The 26,791-nt window shown below is 48.8% G+C and overlaps 2 protein-coding genes across 3 annotated transcripts; both read left to right on the top strand.

The window, feature by feature from the left end:
• Positions 1-1,425: 1,425 nt before the first annotated feature.
• On the top strand, positions 1,426-13,439 carry LOC144159633 (transmembrane protein 121B-like). Its single transcript, XM_077691230.1, has 5 exons — positions 1,426-1,831; positions 5,001-5,282; positions 5,861-6,014; positions 7,825-8,094; positions 9,569-13,439. Exons 1-5 carry the CDS (start codon positions 1,829-1,831, stop codon positions 9,946-9,948), a joined length of 1,089 nt encoding a protein of 362 aa, XP_077547356.1. The 5' UTR covers positions 1,426-1,828; the 3' UTR covers positions 9,949-13,439.
• A 491-nt stretch (positions 13,440-13,930) lies between these two features.
• Positions 13,931-24,646, top strand: LOC144159631 (TATA box-binding protein-like 1). 2 transcript variants are annotated; one of them, XM_077691228.1, is made up of 5 exons: positions 13,931-14,533; positions 17,571-17,653; positions 19,891-20,058; positions 20,724-20,818; positions 23,048-24,646. In XM_077691228.1, exons 1-5 carry the CDS (start codon positions 14,231-14,233, stop codon positions 23,305-23,307), a joined length of 909 nt encoding a protein of 302 aa, XP_077547354.1. In that variant the 5' UTR covers positions 13,931-14,230; the 3' UTR covers positions 23,308-24,646. The 2 variants fall into 2 exon arrangements, with proteins under 2 accessions (XP_077547354.1, XP_077547355.1); XM_077691229.1 differs by lacking the exon at positions 13,931-14,533 and adding an exon at positions 16,559-16,633.
• The last annotated feature ends 2,145 nt before the right edge of the window (positions 24,647-26,791 follow it).

The raw sequence follows: 26,791 nt of genomic DNA, 5'->3' as shown, positions 1-26,791 counted from the left end.
ATGTACTGCTGCCCGCTCAAGGATATTCTTTTATCTTGCCCGCATGAAATGACAGAGCCACTTTGCTTTGATAGTGGTGTGAGACACTCTAATTTATAAATGAGCTACACTATACCAAAGCACAGTGACGGTACTATTAACCGTAAGTTGCCGTGTATATCTCGTCTGTGAAGTACCGTGCATTGAGGACGAGAGCAACGTCTTTCCAGGGCCCGTTTGCTCGAACGCGATAAGTGTGGGAATAAGTTCTCAACTACAACTTTAGCGATGTCTCGGCAATAAGTCGTTTGCCCGAAACTGATACAAACGCTCGGTTAAGGTAGCGTTTCCGTCGGGTTTTCTGGCAATCGGCTTATTTATCGTTGCCGACTTCAACTTATTGGCGTCTTATTCGTTAGCGGGAACTTATGCGTACGGGCAAACGGGCCCAGGTGCGGTGTACGAGCTGGTAGAAAATGTAACAATGACAGCAGTCTCTTTTACTGTGTGGGATGTTAATCTAACCGGATAGGTTCTCGACAGGAAGCTTCCCTGAGTTAAGATTTGGAAGAGAAGGGTGCAGTTACGAGGGACTCGTGTAAGTGGAAGTCCTGTGGTTCGAGTGATTTCATACCAGGCAGCCGTTGCAACAGCAGCCCCTGATTGCATGGGAGAAGGGAGCACCACAAGTGCAGAGAAGAAATGGCTGACCCATCTGAGTTATGCAGCCCAGGATCAGTGCACAATTGGCAGTGTATGTGCAATGTATAGATGAGACCATCGGATTGTAAGTGCCAAGCAGGTGTACAATAGAATGAAGGTATCGGGAAGACTGGTCTTGGCATGGGGCGAAAGCTTGATGGCGAACTGCTGGCTGCAGGCTTGGAAGTGTCAGTACTATTTTTGGTGTAGTTTCGGGGACACACCAGTCTCAACAGACTGGGGACGTATTGCTCGGTGTTCACTTGCAATGCTGTGTGGTTCCACAACTGTGCGTTTTGCATAAAGCCGGTTTCCTATCGCGAAAAGGCCACATCGGTTTCTGTTAGCCATGTGGAAAGGACTGCAAATGTACTTGTGGTATAATGAGGTGAGTATTCTTTCCTGTATGGTGGGTTAGCCCAGAGCTACGTATAAAGGCATAGGTTGGCGAGGATGATACGGCGGCTGGTGATTACAGATTAAAGCTTAAAAAATTCGGACTTTAGCTCATCTTGCTTCAGGATTGGTCAAATGGCCCGCGCTATGGTCAAATAAAAGAAAAGCACCCAAGTGACTGACGCATTTGTGAGGTTATACACAGCGTCGTTGCTCTCTACGGTAGTGAAGAAAACAAAAACAAAAGTGAACAATAGGAAAAGGAAACTGAATTATTGGTTTGGGCGCAGAATGGTTTTCTCCTCATCAAGAACTGCCGCTTGGTAACCTTCAAAATTACGCCTGCCTGTTCACACGGTTGCCGTCGCTATAACTGCCCGAGTCCCAACTACCTACAAAATAACATTGCTCACTCTAAAAATCGAAAATATTGCGGAGCAAAGTTTTTCGCTGCTTTTTTTCTAGCCCACTTGCGTCTGAGCCTTACTCAGCGGCTCTGTTCCCGCTCGCTCCCATTCAAAGCATGCTTTGGCAAGTGCGGAAATCGCTAAGCGACGGGTGATTCATTTCGGCATCGTTCGCTGCGTCCAACAGAAGTGCGGCAGTGCGTCAGAGTGAGCAGGCCTGCAGACGCAGGATGGATGCGGATCATTCTGTTCGCTCCCTGCCCCGACTACGAGCGTCTTGACACCACTTCAGCGTGCGGCTGTGTTTTATCCTCTGAGTCGCCTCAACGAGAACCACATCTACCATGGTAAGCGACGGAGTTGGTTTACACTGGCACAGCCGTGCCGCGTTGTATCACGGCTGTCGCACGTCGGTTCCACTTATATTCCGAACCATTTTACTCAACAAACACGACATTCAGTGCGTAGCGCATTCTTTGTTTTCTTACTGCGACGCTGGGCAGTTGTTGGAAGGCCATGTTCGGCGCCCTGGTGCGCTGATTCACCTTCGCAGGCGTCACCATTGCGTCACCGACGAGCAGCGGACTGGCAGCGCGTCAAACTGTCCGCGGCTCATCAGCTGACTGCCTGTGCAGCTGAGCTGACGCGCGCTTTTGTTTTGGCTAGGAACCGCCGAGTTTTGCTCCGATAACTATGCGCGCAAGCGCTTTTTCTGGCATTTGAGTTTGCTTATTTATCAGTCATTTGCGATAACCAACGACGATCGGTAACGGGTGGTTTAAGCGATGCTGGCATCGCTGGAAATGGCTGTTGTAAAAATCTGTTACACTTCAAAACAAAAGCGCAAAAAAAAAAAAAAAAACGAGCTCACAAAGAGGAAGGGATAAGAGGTCCACGATGGGATATCTTCACATGTGGCTTTGTGTTCCAACCACAAGTGCTCTTGTCAACGAACTCTATCGTTTATTGTGCTCGTGTGACCTCGAATTCCGGTGTGGGTGGAAAGGGAATCGACCCCCGGGGGGCTAGCGCACTATGGCTTGGAACGCTCGTGTAGCTGTGATATTATGAGGTGCCACGCCCCATCAACTGTCAACTTCTGAAAGCGCGTTTGCTCAGTTGCCCGAACGTTGCTTCGTGCCAGCCTGCACGACAGACAGTCTAGGGAACTGCGAGTTCAAAAAACCAAATCAAGTTTTATTTACAGATAAAGCTGGGTGGTTTCCTGGGCAAAAGCTGCATAAGCAGCTTGATGGAGCCCAAGAAACCACTACAAGGCTCAGCGACGGGCATAATCACAAAAATGCAAGTTTACACTTAAACACGGCAAAATAGCATTGCAACAATAAAACAAAGAAAAGGTTCACACATTTTCAAAAAATCACAATACTTCACAAAAGCACACTAAACACCAAGAACAAGATGAGAATACCATTTCCTGGAGGTATGTACACAGAGTATGTACACAGCAAATACAACAATTCTGAAATTAAGGAAACAGAAGTCATCAAAAGTAGTCATACCACAAATCTGAAAAATACTGTCGAAGTTGACAGCAGTAGTATAATTCATGACTTTTTTATTTCAAAGTGGGGAGAATCTTTTGTGCAGTTTCAGCCTCTCCGTGTAAGTGCTGATAATGATGCGCTATTTGGTAACTTGACATATGATGCGGGAAACAAGAACGAAGGTTTTCGTGCTTGTTTTGTTCTTTTTTTTTTTACCTGCAATTGACAGGACACTGTAACAAAATGCCTGTTTGATTCAAGCTTTTAACTGACTGATGCTATGGATGTATTGGGGCTGTGGTCGCACTGAGCAGGGCAACCGGATTTCGGGGGTTGCGCCAGTTGTTCTGGAAGTGACATCCACAAAGCTGGTTAAATCAGTGCACTGAAATTTCAAGCTGCATAAACGTGCAGTGAGGAAGTCAGTTCAGGGAGCTCTCAAATCAAATAGTTCTAAGAGACAGCTATCATCTCCTTAATATTTGTCCACTGCAGTGCTTTTTTATATGTCTAAGGTCTGACCAGTGCAAGACCAGGCGAAAGCACGCAAGAAGGCACAAAAACTTTCTTTGCAACCTATCTCTCGTTCTGCATATTTTATCTGACGTTACGTGGGTGAAAAGGCCTCTTTTTGTCCACCCCCACCCGCTCACATGTTTGCGCTATGTTTGTCTGTACTACCTTTTTGTTGGGTCTTCGTGTCCGGTCCTATCTGCTTTTCTCGAAAACATGTCACTTTACTATCCGACATTCCTATCACAAAGCTTGCTTGGCTTCTTGCTGTCCTAACGTTGTTTCAGAGGTGTTTGCCTATTGACTCAGATATCTAGGAAACAAAAACGTTAAAGCCTGCAGACTGTGTAGCAACGCATTTCGTGTTAAATTATTTAGGCCACCGAACGCGCAGGGTGTGTTCTGCAAACAGGCAGATATGCCTATCTGTTGCTGCCAAGTCGAGTTTCACCGATAAGCCCTGCAGTCGGTGAAGTGAAACAATCTTGTGTCACAAGTATTTGGAATGTTTTTGTGTGTGTGTGTGTGTCATCAAACATGCAATGGCTCAGGTGGTGGGAGGTTGGCTTAGTCAAGCTCGGTACACCATTCCAGGTAGGCCTGCATACATTGCGACACAAACTTGTTGACAGATGATAAAATCATTGCATCAGTCCTTCCGTGTACAACTGTAGCGCTTGTGTGGGGTGAAGATAGGCAAAGTTGCCGATGTTGGATTTCTGGAAATGCCACGCCAGTCCTCTTTGGTTTACAAAATTCTCGAACAGTCGTAGCACTCCTCTAAAATAGGAATACCTGAGGCAGCAAACGTGCAAAAAATAAATGCTAGATCTGTGTGTATAGGACTAGTAGGACTTTTTTGACCCCACTCCTTGCAACATGAAATATAAACTCAGAAATGAATAAATTTGAATTTGAAGCAAACACAGCCCTGAAGTGAGCCATTTGCCATTCACGGACAATTCTCTGGCAGGAAGCATACCTTTAGGATACACGTGAAAAATGCCTTGTGGATTGGATGGTTCTTAGTGGCTGCCAATTGGAGAGGCCCAGTTTGCATTGATCTGTTTAGGCCACAAAAGTCTTCCCAGTCGTGTAACGATTGGTGTTTCCATCCTAAGGACATTGCTGGTCTCAGTATCCTAAGTATTAAAGGGGAACGTGGAACGGCTGGCCGTGAGCTCGAGTACACTTATATCATAAGTACGGACATTTTGAAAGTTTATCAGTTATATCGGTTTAAAGGCAGTAGACGTTCATAAATTTGCTCTCCTGGGCCAACTTTCAGCTTCGACAAGGCCTAAGAGTTGAGCAATTTTTCACATTTAGAGTTTTCATGGCCAAAGCGTTCAATGTTTATTGCTTAAGTCCCCGGAGTAAGCACAGCTGCAGCAGCTGACTTTGGCGCTGGCGGCAAAGATGCGAGGAAAGTGTGGTTAAAGTTGACCGCACTCTCTCTCTCTCTCTCTCTTTCCCTGCCTGCACGGGTGTGCAGCCCCTGAGCAGTGCGGACGCTGGTGGGGGCGTGCGGAAGATGCTGCGGTCGGCGCTGTCCCGCTGCTGCTCCCTGTCGCGGCTGCTGACGGTGCTGGACGTGCTGCTGCTGCTGGTGGCCGTGGTGTTCCAGGGGTCCACCCTGGACTTCTACCTCATCCAGCACAACCAGGGCTCCGTTGCCTGGTACTTCTGGTTCCTGGCCGACTTTTTGGTCCTCATCGGCATCATGTCCGCCGTGTTCCTCGCGCGGCGGCACTTTCGCCGCCAGGCACCCTCCCCGGTGGGTGGGCAGACACCCGCTGTCTCGCTTTCTCGGAGATCTGTGGGAAGAATGCATTTAGCTAAAAAGCAATAATGCTAGTTATGCCTAACTAATGTAGGCTCTTCACCTGGCACCAAACCTCCTGACCAGTAACTTGCTCCTGTGGCTAAGGCATTGCGCTGCTGAGCCCAAGGACGTGGATTTGATTCCCAGCCGTGGTGGTTGCTTCTCAGATGGAGGCAGAAAGTGAAAACGTCGATATGCTGAGGTTTTGGCGCACGTTATAGATACCCAGGCGGTCAAAATTATCAGGAGCCGTCTACCATGGCACACCTCATAACCCAGGTGTAGCTTCGGCACATACAACCCCCCAAAATTTCGAACTCCTCAGATTGTGAGACGTGGGGTTCAGACAAGTGAGTTACGGCCACGCGCTTCCTAGGTTTGATTCAACGTAGAAGCAAAAGGTTGCCCGTCGCTATGGTTCCCAACTGCTGCATTAACACCATGCGTGTGGGGGTGGTAGGGGTATGCGAACCTCCACTGTTCCTTTTGCTTGCACCTGTTTGTTGATCTAAGTCTTCCATGGCACGCAGGACCAGCCAGACGATGCTACGCCAGAGCCTGAGCCTCCGCATCGCCTTTTCGGCCGCTTCCCGCTCTGCTACGCCTCCTGGCTGCTCTACTCGCTGCTGCTGGTCTCCAAGGTGGTGCTGCTCTTTCGGATGGACATCGCACAGGTCCTCAAAGGTGAAATAGACAGTTGGGCTAGTTGGTGTTGGTACTTCGTAAAGTACCGCTTGAAACAGGACGAAAACAGAGAAGACACATCGAATAGCGCCGTTGTGCGCGTCTTCTCGGCTGCTTTCGTCTTGTTTCAAGCGCTACTTTATAACCCTCAAAGGTACACAGGAAGTCTAGAAAACTGCATGTTTGTACGCAAATGGCATTAGGGGGAAAAAAACGGTTGGGTAAGTGCAGGCTGGTCGGTAAAATCCACCAAGCAGCGCACTGTTGGCCAGAGGCTGTAATACAATATCATCATCATCATCATCAGTTTAAAAGCACTCCCATTCGGCAATGTCCCAATGGATCCTTTGCCCTGGAATCTTCTCGTCTCAATCCTCCGCAGAGGGTTTTCTCTTCTTCCCTCTCTTGTCGGCCCATCCGTGGGTGGCCGTTCCATTGCTTGGGTGGTCCAGCTGTTAGACTTCTGAATTGCACACCTGGCACATGTCCCCTTCTTTCTCGCAATATGAGCCATGATCTCTCCTACCTGAGTTGCTTCTCTAATCCATGGCTCATGTTGTTTCCATGGCCGTTTGAGCCTGCCTTCAGCTTTCCTTCGAGTATGATGTCTCTGTCATTCAGCATGCGCTCTGTCTCCTTCTTTTTCCCATTGGCCATTTCCTTATGAATTGCTCAACTATCCCCCTACCGTTCAACAAGGATGCTGGGGTCACACTTTATGGATGAGAGAACAACAGTGTGGATTAGGGAGCAAAGTCAACTGGATGACATTCTAATTCAAACAAAGGGTAGGAAATGGGGTTGGGCAGGCTGTGTAATGGGCATGAGGAACAACAGGGGAACCATCTGCTTAATAACAAAACGTTCGCCAAGGGACAGTAATGGAACTGGGGGAAGACCAAGTTTTGGACGGAGGGATGGACTCGGAAAATTTGAGTGCAAGGAATGGGCTTGGCCAACCAGCGATAGGAGCCACTGGAAATAGTTGGGTAAGACCTCTGTCCTGCAGTGGACCCACACAAGATGACGATGATATTGTCACGAGAAGGAAAAGAAGTACCAAGTGCCACATAGTGCCACGTTCCCCCACCACTGCCGCCGGCGAAGAAGGAATGGGCAGCTTGCAGCATGGCTGGGACTGTTATGGCCGCTTGAACGTAGGTTGTCTATCTTGTAAGATTTTCTATCGATTGGACGCACTCTCAGAAATCTTTCACGCTTCTCTCAACTTTCTTTGGGAAGGTATGGTCTTTACCATACTTTCTTTACGAAGGTATGGTGAAGACCATACCTTCCTAAAGAAAGTTGAGAGAAGCGTGAGAGATTTCTGAGAGTGCGTCCAATTGATCGCCAAGCCTTCAAAGACCCAAACTGCAAACAAAAAATGAACTAATGCGACAATTTTTTGCACACTAAGTAAACACACCTACAAACGATCTAAATGTATACTGGTATACGTGGTTCGTGAGATAAAGGTATTTACTCACAAAGATAAAGGCTATTGTACTCCTTCTTCGTGATCTGGCACAATGGAAGCTTGGTTTCACGCACGCACGCCGTGTGTCCAGAGTTCTTATCAAATATTTTCAGTTGATGAAGTGGTCTATGGGGAAATGCATTAGTTTTTGGACAGGACACCATCGGTCTCTCTAAGAAAGCTTTCGCTTTAATACATTGCATCATTCTCGGCCATGGTTCGTCTCATCTCTTCTGCCACCCCGTAGCAATACGAGCTGTGTCACAGTCAAGGTGGTGGTGGTGGTGGTAATGACGAGGTGCACCTGTTCTGTTCCGTCGGTGCGTGTCGCAGAGGACGAGGTGTACGGGCTGCAGTTCCTGAAGGCGGTGGTGGCGGTGGCGGCGCTGGTGTTCCTCCTGCTGGTGGAGAGCCACAGCGAAGCGGCGGCTGACTCGGAGCAGCGCACCTACCTGCACTCGCTGTGCACGGGCACCACCTTCGAGGTGCTGGACAGCGTCACCTTCCTGGGCCTGCTGTTGCCCGCCGAGACCCACCTGACGCTCACCTACCCCTTGGAGAACGCCGTGCTGGCCCTGGTCTGCGTCAACTTCCTCCTCCCCAGTGAGTCGCTCCCCCTCTCTCGACGAGGACGCCGTGGACAGGCCGGGGGACAACAGGTGGACCCTCCGAATAACTGAATGGCTGTGCCAACAGGCTGGGTGGGACAGAGCGGAAGGCAGGGGAGTCGGCGGAAAGATGAGGCGAGGAAATTTAAGGAAGAGGAATGGATAAGGAACCTTGTTGCTGTTGCGGGCACCAGCAGGAGGCTGGTGACGATGAAGGGCGTACCAAGCACTATTTGGTCTGCTGCAGTTTTCGTTTTTTTTTTTCCTGTGTTCACTACGCAACAAGAGGCTTCTCACTCGCTGCTCAAGCAGTGGCTGCGAATATGTTGAGGAAGTGATGGGTGACTACGTACCTGCCAACTCTTCGAATTTCCCGTAAAATGTACGAATTTCAACCTGTGTTACGAATCTTGCCTGAAATTTTACGGATTTTCGAAAAAAGGTGGGGGCATCAATTAAAACGACACTGTGGTACCTTGCGTTGCCACGAGAAGGCAATTTGTACTTTTGTTATCATCATCAACAGAAGCTGCAACTTCTGTCTTCTTCTTGGGGTGGGCTACGCATTCATATACAGAACCCGCTACCACCTCGGCAAGCCTGTTTATAGGGGTGGTGTACATTTCAGCCTAATCCCAACTCCCCCGTTTTAGTCCCACCCTGTTCATACTCTCTCGTGTTCTTGCCCCCTTCTTGAAATCCCCCTTTCAGAACGACGTACACGCTAGAATGACCATCCAGAATTACTGTACCTTCCCTCTTTTTCCTGGCAGGCTTGAAGCCGCGAGACTACTACCACGTGTTTTGAAATCGTACACGTGAGAATTTCCATTTTTTGTGCCATTACAGAAAGGAGAAAAGTTTGGATTTTGCACCACATGTGCCTGTGATGTGAACCTTTCACTTGGTGCCAAGTCTGACATCAAGGTGCACATCGCTTTGAAAAACCAAAAGCACCACAGATGCGTGTGAGCCTCGGACAATGAGCCAAGCCTGACAGGATTTGTGTGCAGTAATAGCGATTTCAGCACGATTCATACAGAATGCCTCTGCATGGTGTGCTTTGCCGAACCCAGAATGTTAATCCTTTTAAACTTAAAAAAATGAGATTGTGCTACACCCCCCCTGCCCCCCCTCCCTCCCCTTCTGTCTGTGGGTTTTACGAATTTCCAAGTCACCGGGTTGGCAGGTATGGGTGACCATCACAGTGAAGGGGGAGAGCAGGGTGTCGACACAATGTGTGTTGCAATTGATTGGCTCTCATGCCTGAGACTATCAATGTGGCCGTTTCAAGAGTGTAAATCAGGGTGCCTGGCTTTCTCGCAAAGCTTTGGTGCTGCGCAAGCTAGCCAACTTAGAGCAGAAAATCGATAAATAGCCACAAAAGAAGCCAGCGACAGTGTCGTTCGGATCTATTCTTCCGACCGTCCTTGTCCTTATCCCCCCTCCTGCCCCTCTCCTCTGCGCAGCCCTGGCCCTGTTCAAGTTGAGCCAGTGCGAGTTTGGGCAGCTGCCGCGGCCCCTGGGCCTGAAGCTGCTGTACAAGCTGCTGCACATGTGCCTTATCAACGTCCCCTACCTGGGCATCCGCATCTACCTGTGGAGCTTCATGGGCCGCGACGTCTCCCTCTTCCTGGTCAAGAACATCCTGGGCATCTACTCCACCCTGCGCACCCTCCTGCCCGAGGTCCGCCTCTACTTCTTCCTGCTGTCCAGCAGCCGCCGCAACCACACTTGCATCGCCACCGACCCGCTCGAGCTCAAGGTCATCTACGGCAACCGGGAGGACCACCGCCACGACGACGACGACCGGCCGCCGAGCCCTTCCGCGCCACGGAACGCCCTCTAGCACTGCCTCGGGGCGGCGGTGAAAAAAGCGCCCCTGCGGGTCGTGCGAATTCTCGGCCGTGTGAGAGAGCCGCTGCTTTAGCGTGACGCTTTTTGAAAGAAAATGGGGCTTTGCTGCACTGTTTGTGGAGCTGCAGTGCTCAGCGTTGAGCCTGACAGAGTTTCTCTCCGGTGTGCGATGCCTAGTGATCTGAGGAAGGTGGCCGATGAACCGATTGAGCCGCTTCATTGCGCCGAGTACTCCAGAACTTGGATTTAGTAGTGCCAGCCTAAGCCTAAACGGTCGCACGTGCTGCAAAAGGTTTGTGCTGCTGAGTTGACACCGTCGACAGCTTTGTTTACGAGGGAACGCTGCGAGGAAGTGTAGCTGCATACTTCCAGCGACATTTCCCACACAAAGGAAGGAACGGCGCTCGAACAGTGTCCGCTTGTGATTTCCCCGCATGCATTCCTCCTCCTTACTCAGTGACTGCCGAGGGTGGCATTGATGATGCCCCGAGCGGTGTTCACTTACCAGCGGACTACACCCTGGACCACTTCTGTGACACCACTTGAGAGGTGTGTGGGTGGTGTCGTCTGTGGGACGACTTAGAAAGCACTCTGTGTTTTGAAGCAGCTACATACCGCTCCGCATTGATGCATGGCACTCTGTCCATTTCGCTGATACGGAGGAGCGTGGTATGCGAAACTTTGCTCACCCACTTGAGCTCAAGGTTATCATCTATGATGAAAGAGACTGTCATGGTTGTATTTGCATCATCTGGTTCTTGCATCCGAAATTGCACTGTGGACATTGGGTGGCACTAAAAAAGCCTTGGGACTTTTTCTATTGTTGAGCCCACCACTACACTTTGGTGTGTGTGAACAAAGTAGTACCTGTGCCACTGTTTTGGATTCTACGGGCCTTGTAGCCACCAGTGATGTTTGCAGTGGGCAGTGTTTTGATCTGACGTGGGTGTTGACCGTACGAGATTCGATTATTCTCGATGAATGCATTTTGGCAGCATTTCGGGCAGCTCGGAACACTCTTTCAGTGCTGCGTATTTAAATGGACAGTGCGCAAGCAGTGAACTCAACGCTCTCAATTGCAGCTGCTGCAAGCGCAAGCATTGGTCAGCGGGCGGCTTGATCTTTCACGTGTTCTGTGAAGCTCGTGCATTGCCGAAACTGCGCTATTCTCAAATTGCCCTTCGTTGCGATGCTGTCGAGGTTGCCAAATAACAAGAGCTTTAAGCGAGACGCTCAACTGCTTCACGCCGTATGTTGCCAATAACGACGGCGTTTTGATGCGAAGGCCGTGTGTGTGAAGCTTCAACGTTGCATTCCAAAGAAGTCACCGTAGGCTCGTTAACGATGTAATCATCCAGTAGTTCTCACTCTGCACGTTTGGCAGCGTTTACCTGTAAGCATGCTGAAGTCAGGCTCTGTTTTTGTATTACATGTTCTTGCGCAGTGTTACAATGAGATCACGAAAGCCCAACTCAACTACGAGGACAATGTAGCCCACGATCAATCTCGTCACGATGTTTTGTTCAACCCTCGTGTGGGGCTGCCCAGCTGAATTCCTTTGCCACTTACAAAAAGACTGCTAGTATTGCTGGAAGATTGACTCGAACGTGACTGACTTGTTTCTAGTTAGACGTCACCTTGACGAGGTTGATGACTGCTGCTTGAGAGTGTTGGACGACATGCTTTCGTGTTGCACCCAGCGTTGCTGGAAGAGGTTGTTGCCTGAATAGTATTGTATTGCGTAAGTGAAAGCTGGCTTACCTGTTTTGGGCAGACAACTGATTTCGCCATCTCACTTAATGTAAGCCAGTCGAGATTAGGATTTTATGTACGTGTTTGTCTTAGCGACGCAGTTCACTTTAGCCAGACCTGTGGCTTCTTGCCTTTCGCGCAGGCGTTGACATTTCCATGTTACGTGTTTTCACAAGTTCAAATGGCAAGAGGTGTTACAGCTGTCTTGTAGCATGCACAAGAGTTCTCTTTATTGCACACATCCGCGTCCTCATCTAGTTGTAATCTAGTAGTGCACGTAAAGCCAGGTTTTGGCATGAAATGGTGAAGAAGGGTGCAGTTTGTTTTTGAAGGGTAATACGTACATAGACTGTGCACAGAAGAAAAAAAGGCATCACGAGTGATAGCCATTGCTCGATGTCTAAATTATGATTAAATAATCATCACTCATAATCTTCGCGAGCTAGTTCACCTTTCCCATGCCGTTAAAATTTTTGTGGTCAAGTTGGTGAAGCTGAAGCTGCTAGAATTAAGATACTCAGCTTAGCTTGGCATGCAGATTACTAGACCAAATTACCCTGTGGTTGGACGACCCGGCTGTTTGCTGGGCCGTTTTCTGTCCTGTGAAACCTATGTTGATCAGACTTTATGGATTCAACGTTTCACTGGATCACTGCAACAGCTGTGCTTAATTTAACACCGTGAAAATCTTTTAAAAGTCAAGTTTTGGGCAGTGACCCTTTTGATGTTCTTTCTCTTGCTTTTATAACTGTTTAAGTCCTAGAAAGATCCACGAAAATGTGTCACCTATAAACCTCGGTCATAAGAGAGCTTAAGAGAAGGTGGGTTGAAAATGATTCCATGAAGGCAATATTTTAACAGGCTCAGCGGTGTTTACTTTAAGGTACGGCACTTTCGTTTCCCTCTGAGCTAATCTGGAAGGGCCTTATTCTGACCCTCCAAACAATGGGCAATGCTGTAAAAAACTGGCCCGAGTTATGAAACACTCTGGACAGATTTCACTTATTTGCACCTGTTGTGCAACCTTGCACAGGTTAATCATGTAAATAGTGAGCCACTGCATTTTGAAAAGATCGTAGCTGAGGGAAGAGTACTTTTATGCTAAGCCGAACAAAGATTTTCTGAAATGGTAGAGTTTATTGGTTTTTTTTATCAGTTTCTCAATGGCTGCTGTTTTGATAACACTGTATGCAGAGCAGAAGCTGAACTCACTTTGTAGTGCATTTAGTGATAGTGTTCTTGTGGTGAATACGTATGTGTCCACCAATGTGTTTGATTGCTCATAAACATGTGCCACTAACTTTACATGCTCGAGAATTCTAGTGTTCGTTAATGCAGAATTTTCGAAGAGATTGTTTGCAAGGTCACAAATAAAGATTGAGGCGCAATTTGTTGAGCTGGGCTCTAAATAAGAGCTTTGTCAGCATGTCCAGTGAAATACCTAATATAACCGGTCTTTACTTTATTTTTTCGACGTGTGTGGTTGGTTGGGCCCTGTCCCAAATCTGGAATACATAATTGACCTTTGTTTGTTTTTTATTGTGCGGCTTTAACTGGTTTGGCACTGCTTAATTAAACTTAACAGTCGCTTTGCTAGGAAATGTTTGTCCAGTGGAAAGCCAAAATGAATTGCCAAAGAAAAAAGAAATGTGAGAATGCATGTTTGTATTGTGATCTTCATTGCTCATTTTATAGTGTTGTTTCACATTTAATAAAAGTTATGCTCATCAATCCCTCCTGTTCGTTGTTTAACTATCAGCAAAAATAGTTTGAAGGGAATTGTTGGTGTTAAATAAAAAGTTACAGCGTGAGTATATTCCCGCCGAAATTTGAAGCCTACTTTATTACTTCGGGGGTTTGAGGTAAGCATTTGCGTGGTTCAGGAAAAGCACCTCGTGAAGAAGACATTTCAATCTCCCCATTTTTTTTATCTCCGTCAAAAATTCCCTACCTTGGGGTTATTCGCTTTCGTAAAGAAAAACAAATTATTAAAAACGTGAGCAGTTTTGCAGAATTTAGCAAACACTGCTGCATTATGTTCTGTCGGAGTTTCTATAGCAGTGATTCTGCTTCGAAAACGAACTATTGTATGTTTCTGTGAGTCCATCAGAACAGCAGTCGTATTTTCAGTGCGAAAACCGCGAAAACAATTTTATTCACATTAAGTAGTTCGCGCATAATCCAGCAGGGGGAGACGGAGAACTCTTTTAAATACCCAATCAGAAAGCGTTCCGAGCACACCGCTAGCAGACGCGTAGTAAGAATTTTTCTGCTTGCGTGCGTGTGTTCGATTTCTTACCCATTTAATTAGGTATTGGCCGCAGAAAAGCCCCCGTGACGATTTTAGAGGCTACAAAATTCCTTCCTTTCGTGGCGGCTGCGGTCAATTCTTGCCGAACAGTGCGTCAGAGCGCAATCTTCCGCGTTTGGGCTAGGCCTAATCATAGGCCTAGCGCCCAAACCTTCGCCGACGATCGCCGGGGCCAAAGTAGTGCGGCAAGCGGCGGCGGCAGTGCCCCGCGATGGCCACGCTAAGCCAAGGGAACAACTTCGCCTATCACCAGTTCGCAAAGGACGTGGTGAACTCCGAATCAGAGAAAGCGTGCGCGGACGCGCCGACGTTGCCGCAGGAGGCGCCTGTCCAGCCCGGCCAGGATGTCGGAGTCGAGGTCGCCCCGGCGGCCGAGCAACCTGCCGAAGCCGACGCGCCCGTGATCGACATTGTGATAAACAATGTGGTGTGCAGTTTCAGCGTGCGCTGTCACCTCAACCTGCGTCACATCGCCATGTCTGCGGCCAACGTGGAGTATCGGCGCGAGAACGGCGTAAGTAACCGCTCTCCCACCTTCTTTTTCTCGCACCTTTCGTGAAGGCAGGCACCCCCTTTGTCCCATTCCGGCGGCGGGAGCCGCGCGTGCTTGCGGTGCCGCGGTTTCGTGTTCGAAGTTACAAAAATAACGGAAAAGCGATCCGCTTCCTGCATTCCGTCACTCCCGGTGGGCATTGTCCGATCGACGCTACGAAAAAAAAAAAAAAGGAGATAGACCTTGAATTTGATCTGCACATCGCGAGTGTTTCGAAACGACGTCCGCCGCCCTCGGCAGCCGCGAACGACTGCATTGTTTCACGATCACGCAGCCATCTACTGCGTTGGAGGGTTTTGCTTTCATGCGCTCCGATCTTCCTACCCCCCTCCCCTTTGCCGCCTTCCTTTTTAGCCGCCGCTGGCTAATTTGTTGCGATGGCCCCGCATCAACCACCCTCCTTTTTGTTTGTTTTCAACCGTGCGCTACTTTTCTTTTTTTTTTTTTTCTCACGCCCCGGCCCATCATCCCGTCGTTGCTAAAAATACGTGCAAACCATCGCTTGTGCAGTTGCCGCGAGCATAGGCGGGCAGTTATGGAGAGCGTTGTATACGAGCGAGGATTGTGTATTTTACGGCGCACGTTTCTTTTCGTGTCACTCCTAGCCCTCCATCTCGCAACTACCCACTCTCGCAGCTTGGTGCTTTGTATCAAGGTCTTTAAAAGCTTACGCCGACACTCTCCGCGCCCCCAGAGCAGCCGCCGCCGAATAAAAAGGAGGCCGAACAAGAAAGAAACGCGACGCGACGAAAAAGCAGCGCTGCCGTTCATTACGCAATGTCTCCTCGCGGGCATCATCGGAGAACCGCTGACGCACTGAAGTGGAGGAGGCGTGTGTGGGGGCCTGATGATATGGAAGCAATTCCGCTGCATCAGACAGTTTTCTGCAATTGTTTGACTTGTTTGCATCAGTTTTTTTCGCGCTCATCCGGGTTCTGTTTCCGAGACTTCCGGACGAGGGGACTCCACAAGGCCCCCACCTCGCGTTCTTCCTTTTCATTTATTTCTTCGTCACTCTACGCGACGCATCCGCGCTTTCTGTCATCGATGCCTCGTGTACTGCACACCTCTTTCGCATCTACCTCGCGAAGCCTGCTCGCATCGTTGCTGTCACTGCGGTCGCCCGGTTTCGGCTTCCATTCGCAGCGCGCACTTTGTATCGCCGCGATTTATTTTTCTGTTCCAGGGCGCCCGCGCTCACCCCCCCCCCCCCTCCCCCTCTCGTCGCCGCCGCTTTGTTCTTGACCGGAAGGAAGAAGGGTGGAGGTTTCGAGCAAGAACACGGCGGGCGGGATTATTGCGCAACCGCAGCCGCGGTGTTTTCTAGAAGGCCGCTGCGGCCGGACTCGAAAGAGGGCAAGGAGGGCGACGGTGCTGGTCGAGTAGTGATTCACGGCGCGCTAGCGGCACCCGTCGTCCGTACGATGACCTCGAACGCGGGGAGTTTCGTCGGGGGTTGGGTCCGTTTGTTTCATAAGCCTGACGGTAGCCGAGGCGCGCCTCTAACTGCGCCTTATTATTCCCGATATGCGATCGCTTGCTAGATCAGCGCATCGTGTGGTTGTCGTTGTTGTAAGCCCTGAGGTTTACGCCCGCGCGGTTGTAGCTCCGACCGCAAACGCCTGAATGCGCGCGGAAATTTACTCGGCGGGGGCGTTCATCTGCGGGCACGGGTCAAATGCACTACTACAGTGTGGGGGGGCGAAAGACGCCTAGTACGGAAGACCGTGACCTGGATACCGCCGCCATTGGAAAGAAAAGAATAATGACTCGCCGTTGCCTTGACACACAAAGCCTTGCGTATCACTGAAAGTGTGCAAAAAGAGGAGTTGAACCGTATTACGTAGCGTGCGTTAAGCGCGTTTGTTCCGCTTTCTAATCCTGCGCCAGTTAGCACACATGTCGGGCTCACCTTTTGCAAAGATGTGGAAAAACTTAATTGGCCAAGGTTTTCACACCAACGAAGCTTGTTATGCATTGTTCTGTTGTTTGCTGTGAGAAATGGTCAAGATTGGCCACCCATCAACAGCACCAAGCTGCCAATCATTAGTGCCAACATTGGTAATTCCACACTGACCCGAGCTGTCTCTGTTGCTATAGTTCATACCACAAGCTGCATGTAGCGCTGTGTAGGCTACATTGTCAATACAACGCGCACTGAGGGGGCCTGACTTACCCCGAAGGAAAGTGAGGATAGGTGCCGGGGCCTTGAGGTTCCACCTGCCGAGAGGGGAGGCGGGAAGGTCCCTTCAAAACCCCTGTCACGGTGAGTTAAGCGCCCTCAGTGGGCACTGTATTGACAGCAATGTAGCCACCGCAGTGCTGCATGCAGCTTGTGGTATGAACTATAGTTGACACAGGGTGTAGATGCCGTGAGGGTTATCTTCTGCATAGAAGTGTTTAATGGACTACTGGTGAGCTTTTATCCGTCATTGTATGTGGCTTAAGTATGGATAATGTGCAAAAATTAATTCAGGAATGAAGACATTGTAAGGGGTCCTCTTGCGTGCACTTGAATGCGGTAATCGTGTGTTGGTGAAAATCTGTCAAGACACTATTGCATACAGCTATTCCAACTCCCCCTGGCGTGCTTTCATTTGTAGGTCTGATGGCAGGTAGAAATAATTATGGGATAGCAGGTGTAACAAGCACACATAATAGCTTATCGGTGACACAAATCAGGATAACAGATGCACATGTGATGACATGACAGATGCGCTAGTTTGTCAGGTGTGTCTCGTGGTGTCCTTCAAGTTGCCATTCTGACAGGTTACGAAAGAAGCTGATAGAGTACATCGTGTCTTTCTGATACAGTTTATACAAACCGGACTAACTTTGGAGGGCTTTTGGTTTCAGCCACGCCGCGACGTTTTTTCTGCTGAAACTGATAGCTTGTGTTAGCTGCAAAAGAGTGTTCAGGTCTGTTTGCTTTTGTTTAAGAAACATTGGGAGACTGCACCAATCGGTTCCCTTGTTCCATTTTCTCGTCGCCTTGCAGATGCTGACAATGAAGATTAGGCAACCTTACACAACTGCCAGCATGTGGTCTTCTGGAAAGGTCACCTGCACCGGCGCCACCAGGTGAGATCTTTCTTCAGCTCCTCCACTCGCTCGCCACGAAAGTCTGATCCGGATCGTCTTTCGAAAAGAGGTCGAAGGATGGCTGTGAAACGGGGTTACTCCGTGAAGGAGTATAGGGATGACATGCAGATGTCATTTGTGTCACTTTGTAGCAAGCATGGTGTACGGAGCCAGTAGACATTTCTGGCATGTTGTCAACTGCTCGCAATGAAGCGCCTGCTAGGATGTTGGAAACCCGTAGTGCGTGCTAAGAGCTGTTTCGCACATGTGGTGGCCGACCACTGGGTGCTTTGCTGGAAACTGGCTTTCCTGCCTGCTGGAATTGACCAGTGTTTGTTTGTCTGTAAGGAGTGGCCTACAGCAGTTGCTCTTTGCCCTTGGTTTATGAATTCTGCAGTGGGGTTAGTTGGCAAAGTTTCACAGGCTAAACTTGCATAAACCATTGCCAACACTTTGCAAGCTCTTCACCTCAAGAAGTGCAGTTCGATGAAACTTGGACTCTGTGGTGAACACCTGTGGACGTACAATACCTGCCAGTGAACACATGTGATTACCGTTGGGTAAACGGAGAAAAATAAGTTTTGTTGCGTGAAATCTAGTGAGCACAGTAAATGTGCTTTGGCAATGTGAACAAAATGTGGAAGCTGCTATTTGAAAAAGAAATGTAAACTAAGCACTGTTACAATTCATGTTTGGACAGAAAGAAAGGTTGAAGCATATTGAAAGGTTTAGCTACAGAACATAAAATAGCATCAGAAAGAGAAGCGTTATTGAGCAACACAAAGGGATCTTCATTTTGGCTTCATGGCAAATTAATTGTTGGAGGACGTCTCAGGTCAGTGGCCTCTTGTAATTTCAGGGTGTCTACCAACCTGGAAAACAGGGAAAACCTGGAATTCTCAGGGATTTTGAGCAGTCTGGAAAAACTCAGGGAAAACTCATGGAATTTGTCCTTCTATCAGGGAAAATTAGCTGTACTTTATAAAGGAAAATTCACGGTAATGCTGGCTCAAGTAACAGCACGTCAAAAGTGGAGAGCCCTCTGGGGCCGTCGCTGATGGCGCCGTCTGAAGTCTTTGGTTCCAGTGAGAACTAGCTTCATACAGCTTGCGAGTCACTCCCCCCCCCCTTCCCCCCTCCTGACCCCCTGTACGCTCCCCTTGTGTTCTGGCATGTTTCCCAGACTCCTGAAAGGCGGAAGAAAATGTTGCACGCCGCGATAGCTTGTTGCGGCAGCGCAAGGGAGTCTACAGGGGAAGGGGCAACAGTAGCTCTCAATCCTATGCTGGAACACCTGGCACCGTCTACTGTGGTTTCTAGTTAGTTGACGCACGTTGTGAATCTTTGAGATGTGGATCTGGCGTAATAATAAAAACACATTTCTCTTAATTTCCAACTTTAAAAGATCGCAGCTGTGTTCAAAATACTTTGAGTATCAAATATAGACATTGTACCCTGTTTTAAGAGTTACCTTTAACTGCAAGCCAGCACTATATTTCGCTGCGTGCCAAAAGAACTTTACGCTGAGTCACAATAGTGGGGTGTAGTTGAGGTGTTTCTGATTTCCAATGTGAATCCCAAATACTCCTCCCGCTTATCCTGCGCAGTGCTTTGATGCTAGACGTATGGGGGCATTTAAGGACACCTAATGTGATGGTATTTAAGATGCAGGTGTCCCTCATCCAAACCAAAAAAAAACTCTTTGAAGCAGTGAAATACAGCACTGAGGCATTGAGTGTGAGCTGAGAACATGGCAGTACGGTTTTACCTTTTTTTTTTCTTCATTATTTCATTCACTGGGAATTTTCCTACCACTCTGTTATGTTTTCTTTTCGAATGAGATAAACGTTACTGGTTAGCATTCACACTTTATTATGTTATATTTTATTTTGTAAGGCGCTTTTTAGAGGGTAACAGCAACCGGTGAAGGGGTGTCAGCCCGTGTTGACGTTAGAGTTCTGTGTCACTCAGGGAATTTATCAAAAAGACTCAGGGAAAACCTGGAAAACTCAGGGAATTTCAAAATGTCAACTTGGTAGACACCCTGAATTTGTTTGAGAGGGGTGGTAAGAAGTAACCGAGAATTGCAAAGCCACAGTTAATGCAAGGGGTAGGCAGGGTGCCTGCTTTCGTGTCGACGAGTGGTACAAAACGCATGTACACCATCCTAGGAATGGCTTAATTTGTGAGGGCACGGAGCCACGTGCTTAGCTGCCGTCGTCTCTTCCCCTTCCCAGCGAGGAGACGGCCAAGCTGGCGGCCCGTCGCTACGCACGCATCCTCCAGAAGCTGGGCTTCCGGGTCAAGTTCATGAACTACCGGGTGGTGAACGTTCTGGGCACCTGCACCATGCCCTTTGCCATCAAACTCATTCCCTTCTCGCAGAGCAACCGGGCCATCGCCAGGCAAGTCTCCTCCCCCTCCTCTGACCCCCACCATCACTTCAGGGGACTTTGCAACACTTGCTTTGTGGCTTTTTTCTAAAGTTGCTATGGAATGTGTTTATTACTGAAACAAAAAAGAAGTGCCCAATAGCTGCCACATTGCTGTAACATCTAACTCGAGCACTCAAAGAATGCCGAGACTCGGGGAAAAGAGAAAAATCTTTTGAGCAGGTTTCCAAGTTATTAGATGGGCATAGAGCAGTAATTTTTGACAGAGGTGCTTTGTGACCCACTATTCTAAGTGCTAGATGCGTTTGCTGACTACGTTCTGCATGCATTTAAAATTCAGTTCAGAAAAGTGTTGCAGGGTCCCCTTAATAGCAGCGTTTCAGCACTTGGCACCAGTGTTACAAGCCTTGGAAACTTCTCTTTGTCGTCAGCATTGTTTTTCCCTGCTGGTTTTCTCGTAAACTTTGCCTCTGTGTGTTCAAATGGTGGCTGTTGCACTCCTCCCCAATATAGTTCACTAAGCAAGACATTGCACGGAAGGAAATCTTGTGGCACGCTGATTTTAATTTTAACGAATTTATTTCGTGCCGTCGTGGTGTGTGCGTGATTGTTCGTGGCGCTGAGAGACTTGCGTGTCAACTTCCTTTTTTTTTGTTTCCCCCTCTCCAATCGTGCAGCTATGAGCCGGAGCTGCACCCCGGTGTCACATACAAGATCAAAGATCTGAAAGCCACGTTGAAGATATTCTCCACTGGCAGCATCACAGTCACAGGTGTGTATGGTTTTGCTCATGTGTGCGGGAACTCCTCTGCTGTAGAACATCAGTAAGGGTTTCTGTTGGTCTCGGTGTGGGGAACGGTGACACGTCATAGGCATGGCTGGAAGCCAATGGGAGAGGCCTGCATCTTGCGGCTAGTGGGCGCAAACGGGGCAGCAATGTTAAGGTGGTGTTACACACCTAAAGGAGGTCAAAAATGAGAGCCTTAGAGGCGGGAGTTCGTCCATGCTGGTGGTTGCATCATGTAGCACCTATGGCAGTGCACTCAAGGTTACACCACAGGGTGAATAGCATGCGAATCACTGCGTATCTGTTGAGGAACATAGGTGCAGCCAATAAATGAAAATGCATAACAACGACACTAAATAACGGAAGTTTAGGCTAAAAAATGTGGTGAGTGTATACAAGCCAGGTGTAAAATTAAAAGGTTTGAGAGAGAAGAATGTGGGCCAGCTGTTGCAGTGATTGTAGCAGCACTTAATGCTACAGAGGAACCTCGATAATACGACTTTCAAGGGGCCGCGAGAAAGCGTCGTATGACCCGGGTGTTGTACAACCGGGTAGCGGGCAAATTTCGGCTCAGTAGACAGACAGTCTCACGCGACAGGTGGGCTAAGAACTTATTCAAACTACTACATTTAGCGCGTTCTTGGCGTGGTTTGCGAACCTTTGGCTGAAATCCCAAGTTTAAAAAAAATCAACGCCTCTGTTGTGCCCCCTCTCCTCCATGCGTCCGAGCTACTGCCCAGCACCGTGCTTTGCGCGAGTGAGATAAGGCCGATCTGGTCGAACAAATTGAAAAAGGGAAAGGCGAGTGCGAAGCTGCCAAGGCCAAGCGAAACGAACGATAGTACGAGGCGGAGATGAAAAAAAATAACCTACCCGTACATGGTGGAGACACCCTTTGAACGATCCCGTGTCGTCGCTATTGGGTCAAAGTGCTCAACACATAGCTGCTTCCGTTTCGCACAGCATCCAGCAACGTGAAATAGATACGATGATTCAAACTTCCTGAGTAAACCGTGGTTGTGGCGAAAATTATAGGGCGGGTCTTGCTGCAGTGACTTGCTGAGGCGGCCAGCGATTGACCCAAAATGGTGGCACCAATGTATGCGTGTCTCCACCCTTGTGGCGGACGCGTGCGAATTGAGGCACTCTGCCAAAGAAAGGAACGGAGTGGCAACACGGCTTTGAAAAACACTTATAAGTAGAGAGCAGAGATATAGGGGGAGAGAGCATCGTGAAAGGAAGAAACTTGGATCGAGCGGGTGGGGAAAGCGGGTGTTCGGTCTTCGCCGTGGGGTTGCGTCGTATGTGTTATTGCTTTCGTCGATGGCTTGACGGGAGCTTCAAATTCACTGTCCGCCTGCCACCTGAACTTTGACTTCTCGCGGTTGGCGTATGGATGGCTGCCGCGTGGGGGCGTTGCAGGTCAACTCCCGCCCACGAGTACTCGCTTGCTTGCGTCCATTCAGCAAGTTGTCTGGCCCGCCTGTAGACCATTGCACATCAAGCAGTGTCAAATGAGGGTCAAGAATAAAGAAGGTCGTGATGAGGCGGTTGAGCGGTGTCAAATATGGTAAAACGCCGGTTTATCCGCACCAGGGTCCGTCATATGAAGCGGACCACACGCACCCGAGCGTCATATCGCAGTTTTTAATGCATTGTTTCTATGAGGAGTTTGCCGGGACCGTGGTTATCCGTTGTAAGAAGCGGGTCATCGTAAATCCAGGGGACGTATTAGCGGGGTTCCACTGTATATCAAAGTTATGCCGCAGGTAGCCTCTTGAAAAGTGGTGCTATATGGATGCAGCAGATGCGCAAGCATAATAGTGGTTAGTGCTAGTAGTTTTACTGTACGACTGTACTCAAGTCCATCAACTAGTGCTCTGCATTTTGTTTGGATGAAGGGCAGCGAAGCCTGCCATTGTTTTCTCGATTTGCAAGCAGTGCTGGTAGAAGCAGTACTAAGGCCCCAGGCTTGTGCGATTCCTTCCAATTTTGATTCTATTCTACTTGCTGTTACTGGTTGGTGGTAAGGCCGGGCCTATCAAAATCTTTCTGTGACGGTCGGAGCTGTGCCCGCAGTGTGTCCGGAAGTGAATGGAATGGAAATAGGACGGAATCTTTGTATTATCTACTCGAGCTTTGGGCTAGACTTGGTGATGTCTTGTCGTGACGAGCAGGTCTTCTTTTCTTCCCGTCCCTTGGTGGTGTGTGCAGCGCCCAGTGTGGCGAACGTCCAGCAGGCCATCGAGCACATCTTCCCGCTCGTGTACGAGCACCGCAAGGAGCGGGGTGCTGAGGAAGTGGCGCGCATGGCTGCCCGCTCGGCGCGCAATGCCAGCCGTGCCGCACCGCGGCGGAACAACCACGTGGTGGCGATAACTGCCGACGATGATTACGACTCCCTCGAGGACGAAGAGGAGCTGGACGAGGAGGAGCTGATGGACTACCCCGACTCGGACGAGAGCTGGGACTGAGCGAGGCTTTTGCGCCACTCTTCCCCCCTCCTCCCACACAGCCGAACACTGCACCGATCATGACGTGACCAGAGCTGTGTCCCCCGAGTGCGCAAGTGTGTTTGCCGCAGCAGCTCTCTAGTCGTCGTGGGTGCGCGTGCGCGTGGGTGATGGTGTGTGTGTGTGCGTGTCGCGCGTCTCTTTGCGGGTTTTCAGGCCCTGCGGGCATCGAGTTTGTGCAGTGGGTGTGGTGGCGTGTGCCACTGGGGGGGAGCGGAGGGGAGGTGTTGTCTTCGCCACGCACGTGGGCTGCCTTTGCGGAGTGTAGAAGGTGGCTCTGGCCCGTCCTTCTAGTCTGGCGCTTCTTTGGTCGAAAGCGAGGGGGCCGCCTACTCTTGGAGAGCAGCGAAGACTACCACGCCTGCTCGTGCGTCTCTCCCACCGTGGCCCCCCTCTCCCATCTAGACCCGCCCCTTTCTACCATTCGTACAGAATGACCGTTGGTGGTACCCCGTCCGGCCCTTCCCTCTCCCCCCTCCTTTTTATTTGGTGTGTTTGCAGCTTGTAGTTGTGTGGCATTCAATTTTGAGACGTCACTCTCTTGTCACCGCATTTACGTACGCTGAAACCCCCCCCTTCCTCTTTTTTTTTTTTTTCTTCATTTTTCTTTATTTTTTATTTCTCTTAAAATTTCGCGGTCAGGGCGGGAGGAGGAATATGTGCTTGCGTCGTGTTTCTGTTCATCAGCGATCCCATTCGGAGTGAGAGGAGGTGCATGTTTTTCGTCAGTAGCGTCGGAACAAAGTATCAGTGAGAACAGATTTTTCTATTTCCGGTACAGTGTTCGCCAAGGACTGTGTTCCTTCCCAAAGTTCCCCCTGCACTCTCCCTCGTCGCCTCCCAACCAAAGTATCCAGCCCTGCCTGTCACCGGTCGACAGACTTACTCTCTGAGCTAGGCGCGGCACTACGTCTTAACTGCTGTGGATGGTTCATTCCCAGAGACGTTGGCAGGTACAGCAATAATGCTAAGGACTCGTTTATAACCACTTTTGGAAGAGGCCCTCCTCTGGGCGTTTGTTGTTTTTTCAGCGTAGGAATGGAATAGCGGCTTCCTCGCAAGCCGTCTGTTGGAGGATCAACGGGGGAACTTTCTACATTTTCTAGACGTGCGTGCTCTGCCATGACAGGCACACAAAGCTTAATTTTTTTTATAGTGGTCGTCGTCTTTTGCTCGTGGGTGGGTTTAGTGCAGTGGACCTGTGTGTTTGGCTGCTTGAGTGTACTGTGCGTGTTTTCTTTTTTTTTTTTTTTCCTGAGCGTCGCACATTGTGGAATAAATGCCTTTTTTTTAACACGTACGCACTGTGTTCTGAAATGTTTTCAGGTTCCTCGACTGGTTCTCAGTGCCCAGCCTGTTTAATATTGGCATTTCATCTGGATGTACAAAAGTGCGGATTGCAGAGTGGTTGCTGAAACAGTACTGTAATGACCTTGTCCAAGACTAATGGCTTGCTTTTTCACAGCAAGCAAAGTCTTTGCAAAGGCGCCTTCTTTAACTTTGCTGTCTGGTTTCAAAAAATATGGCGAGCAACTTGCGCCATAGTGAGTACTCTAGTCTCCATTTGGTGGACTACAATTAGTATGAGTATTTCCAAGTCTGGCATGTAAATGGTCAACTTGGCAGGTAGGTGCCACGAAGGCATTTAAATTTGCAAAAAAAATTGAACTGGTTTCGTACACTGGTTTCTCATTTAGCAGTAAGAAAACGATATTGCGAACATTACCATGTAGATTAGTTTTGGAGACAGATTTCTATTTAAAGGAGTACTGATGCCAAATTCTCGTTCCCTTTTTTTTATTGATACTTAATGGCCTAGAAAACTCAAAACAGCACTTTAAGACCCTGCAACACGCTTTGAGCAGTGCTAATAAATCTGCGTGACATTTAGATTGCACTGCCAGGAATACCTGAGCCAAATATTACGTGCATGTGAAGTGGTAAGCTTGCTAATTGCTGTGAAAGACTAAAAACCAACCATGCTTTCAGTTCCTTCATTGTGCACTACTGTAAGGTGGTGGGTGTCCTATTGGCTGTTGCTGGTGAACTTCACAGTTTCTTCTCCCATTTCCTGTGAGGATCCGCCATCAGCTGTGTGTGCAAACCTCTTCTATGCCTGAACCTGTACGAACAGTTCTGATGTTTCTTTTGTTTTGAGTGCACACTGAGTTTTATTAGTGACAAACTCGATACTACTTCTGAACCCGTCCACTCGACAACTAAATTATTGCTTCAAGAATGCCCTACCAGCCTGAGCAAGCACTTGTGAGCAGGCATCAATGCCTGCTTTTTTGTTGCACCAGACCGGAAATAGACCCATACACGTTGTGGAGAAAAAGAGGAAACTTCTCTGCCTGTGATATGTAGAAGGCCGCCAAAGAGAACGCCCTGAACTGCCCCACTCTCCGGGAGAGAGCACGCAGCTTTCGTCGCATAGTCCACAGTTCAGTTGAAAAGGAACTACTATGTGCGATTTTTCATCCCCCGTAGATTCGGTGATAGTGAAGAGATTTTTAGAGTTCTTGCGGGAGGAGATTGTTGGGAGTAGACTTTACCCCAATATACATCCTGAGTAGTCGGTGGCAAGTGCTTCAGGGCCCCTTTAAATACTTGAGTGCACTATAATTAATTACATAGAACGGCCTGAAAATCACTTCCAGTCCAAAGGGTACGTTGCTGTGTGCATGACAGTGGCCACGCTATGACCTCACCATTTTGTGTGGATGTCGAACCACCGCGGAGACCATTGGAGATGTTGTATTGGTTGTATCAACAACTCTGCTACTGGAGCTGAGCAGCCGAGCTTTTAGCCCTAGCATCCGGGCGGAAATTTTATTACCGCTTTCAATAAAAGTCCTGATGGCGACTTCTATGGCGATTCTAGGCTATATTATCTGCTCCTTTCCCACGTGTGGAACTTTCTTTTTGGCAAGAGTGCTCTTCTAGGTAGCGGTTATGCCTGTAGCTTTGGCTATGTGCATTAGTTTGTGAATGCGCCAGCGCATAGTCACCGCTCACCAGTCCGCACATGTGAAGTGACGTCGCTAGTTTCTGCCGAACGTCTGAGGACTACATCACCTTTTCCCTACCATGGAGTGATGTCACGCTGATATTCACTTGCTGTGCGCCGCTCCACGTGCTGTTCCATTGGCGCAGATCAAATTAAAGTATGTTCCGCGTGTCGCTGGCCACTCGTGTTTCAGCCAGGGTATTATTCTGTTGAACGAAGGAAGCGAACTGTGTAATAACATTAACACTGAAAATTGGTGTCAGTACCCTTGAAAATAGGCCGTATCAAAGATACAGATAGTTCCTGGCGATGCCTTTGTCAAAAAAACCTGCAGATTCCTTTTTCAGCAGTTAAAGATAGGCTGCCGTGCATGCCAAACTACTTTTTGTTCTTTTTGTAGGCTACAAGAATCTTTTGTGAGGTTTGTATAAGTAG

This window comes from Haemaphysalis longicornis, unplaced genomic scaffold (assembly GCF_048455015.1).
Source record: "Haemaphysalis longicornis isolate Haplotype H1 unplaced genomic scaffold, Haemaphysalis longicornis Haplotype H1 scaffold_10, whole genome shotgun sequence".
Taxonomy (NCBI): domain Eukaryota; kingdom Metazoa; phylum Arthropoda; class Arachnida; order Ixodida; family Ixodidae; genus Haemaphysalis; species Haemaphysalis longicornis.
The sequence above is the reverse complement of the archived record's forward strand: the minus strand, read 5'-3'. Positions and strand labels throughout refer to the sequence as shown.

Bases quoted from the DNA above. Each gene is read 5' to 3' on its own strand.
- LOC144159633 (XM_077691230.1), top strand. The intron at 5,283-5,860 runs GTGGGTGGGCAG...CATGGCACGCAG, and splicing joins GCCGCCAGGCACCCTCCCCG to GACCAGCCAGACGATGCTAC. The intron at 8,095-9,568 runs GTGAGTCGCTCC...TCCTCTGCGCAG, and splicing joins CGTCAACTTCCTCCTCCCCA to CCCTGGCCCTGTTCAAGTTG.
- LOC144159631 (XM_077691228.1), top strand. From the start codon at position 14,231: ATGGCCACGCTAAGCCAAGGGAACAACTTCGCCTATCACCAGTTCGCA. The intron at 17,654-19,890 runs GTGAGATCTTTC...TCCCCTTCCCAG, and splicing joins ACCTGCACCGGCGCCACCAG to CGAGGAGACGGCCAAGCTGG. The intron at 20,059-20,723 runs GCAAGTCTCCTC...CCAATCGTGCAG, and splicing joins AGCAACCGGGCCATCGCCAG to CTATGAGCCGGAGCTGCACC.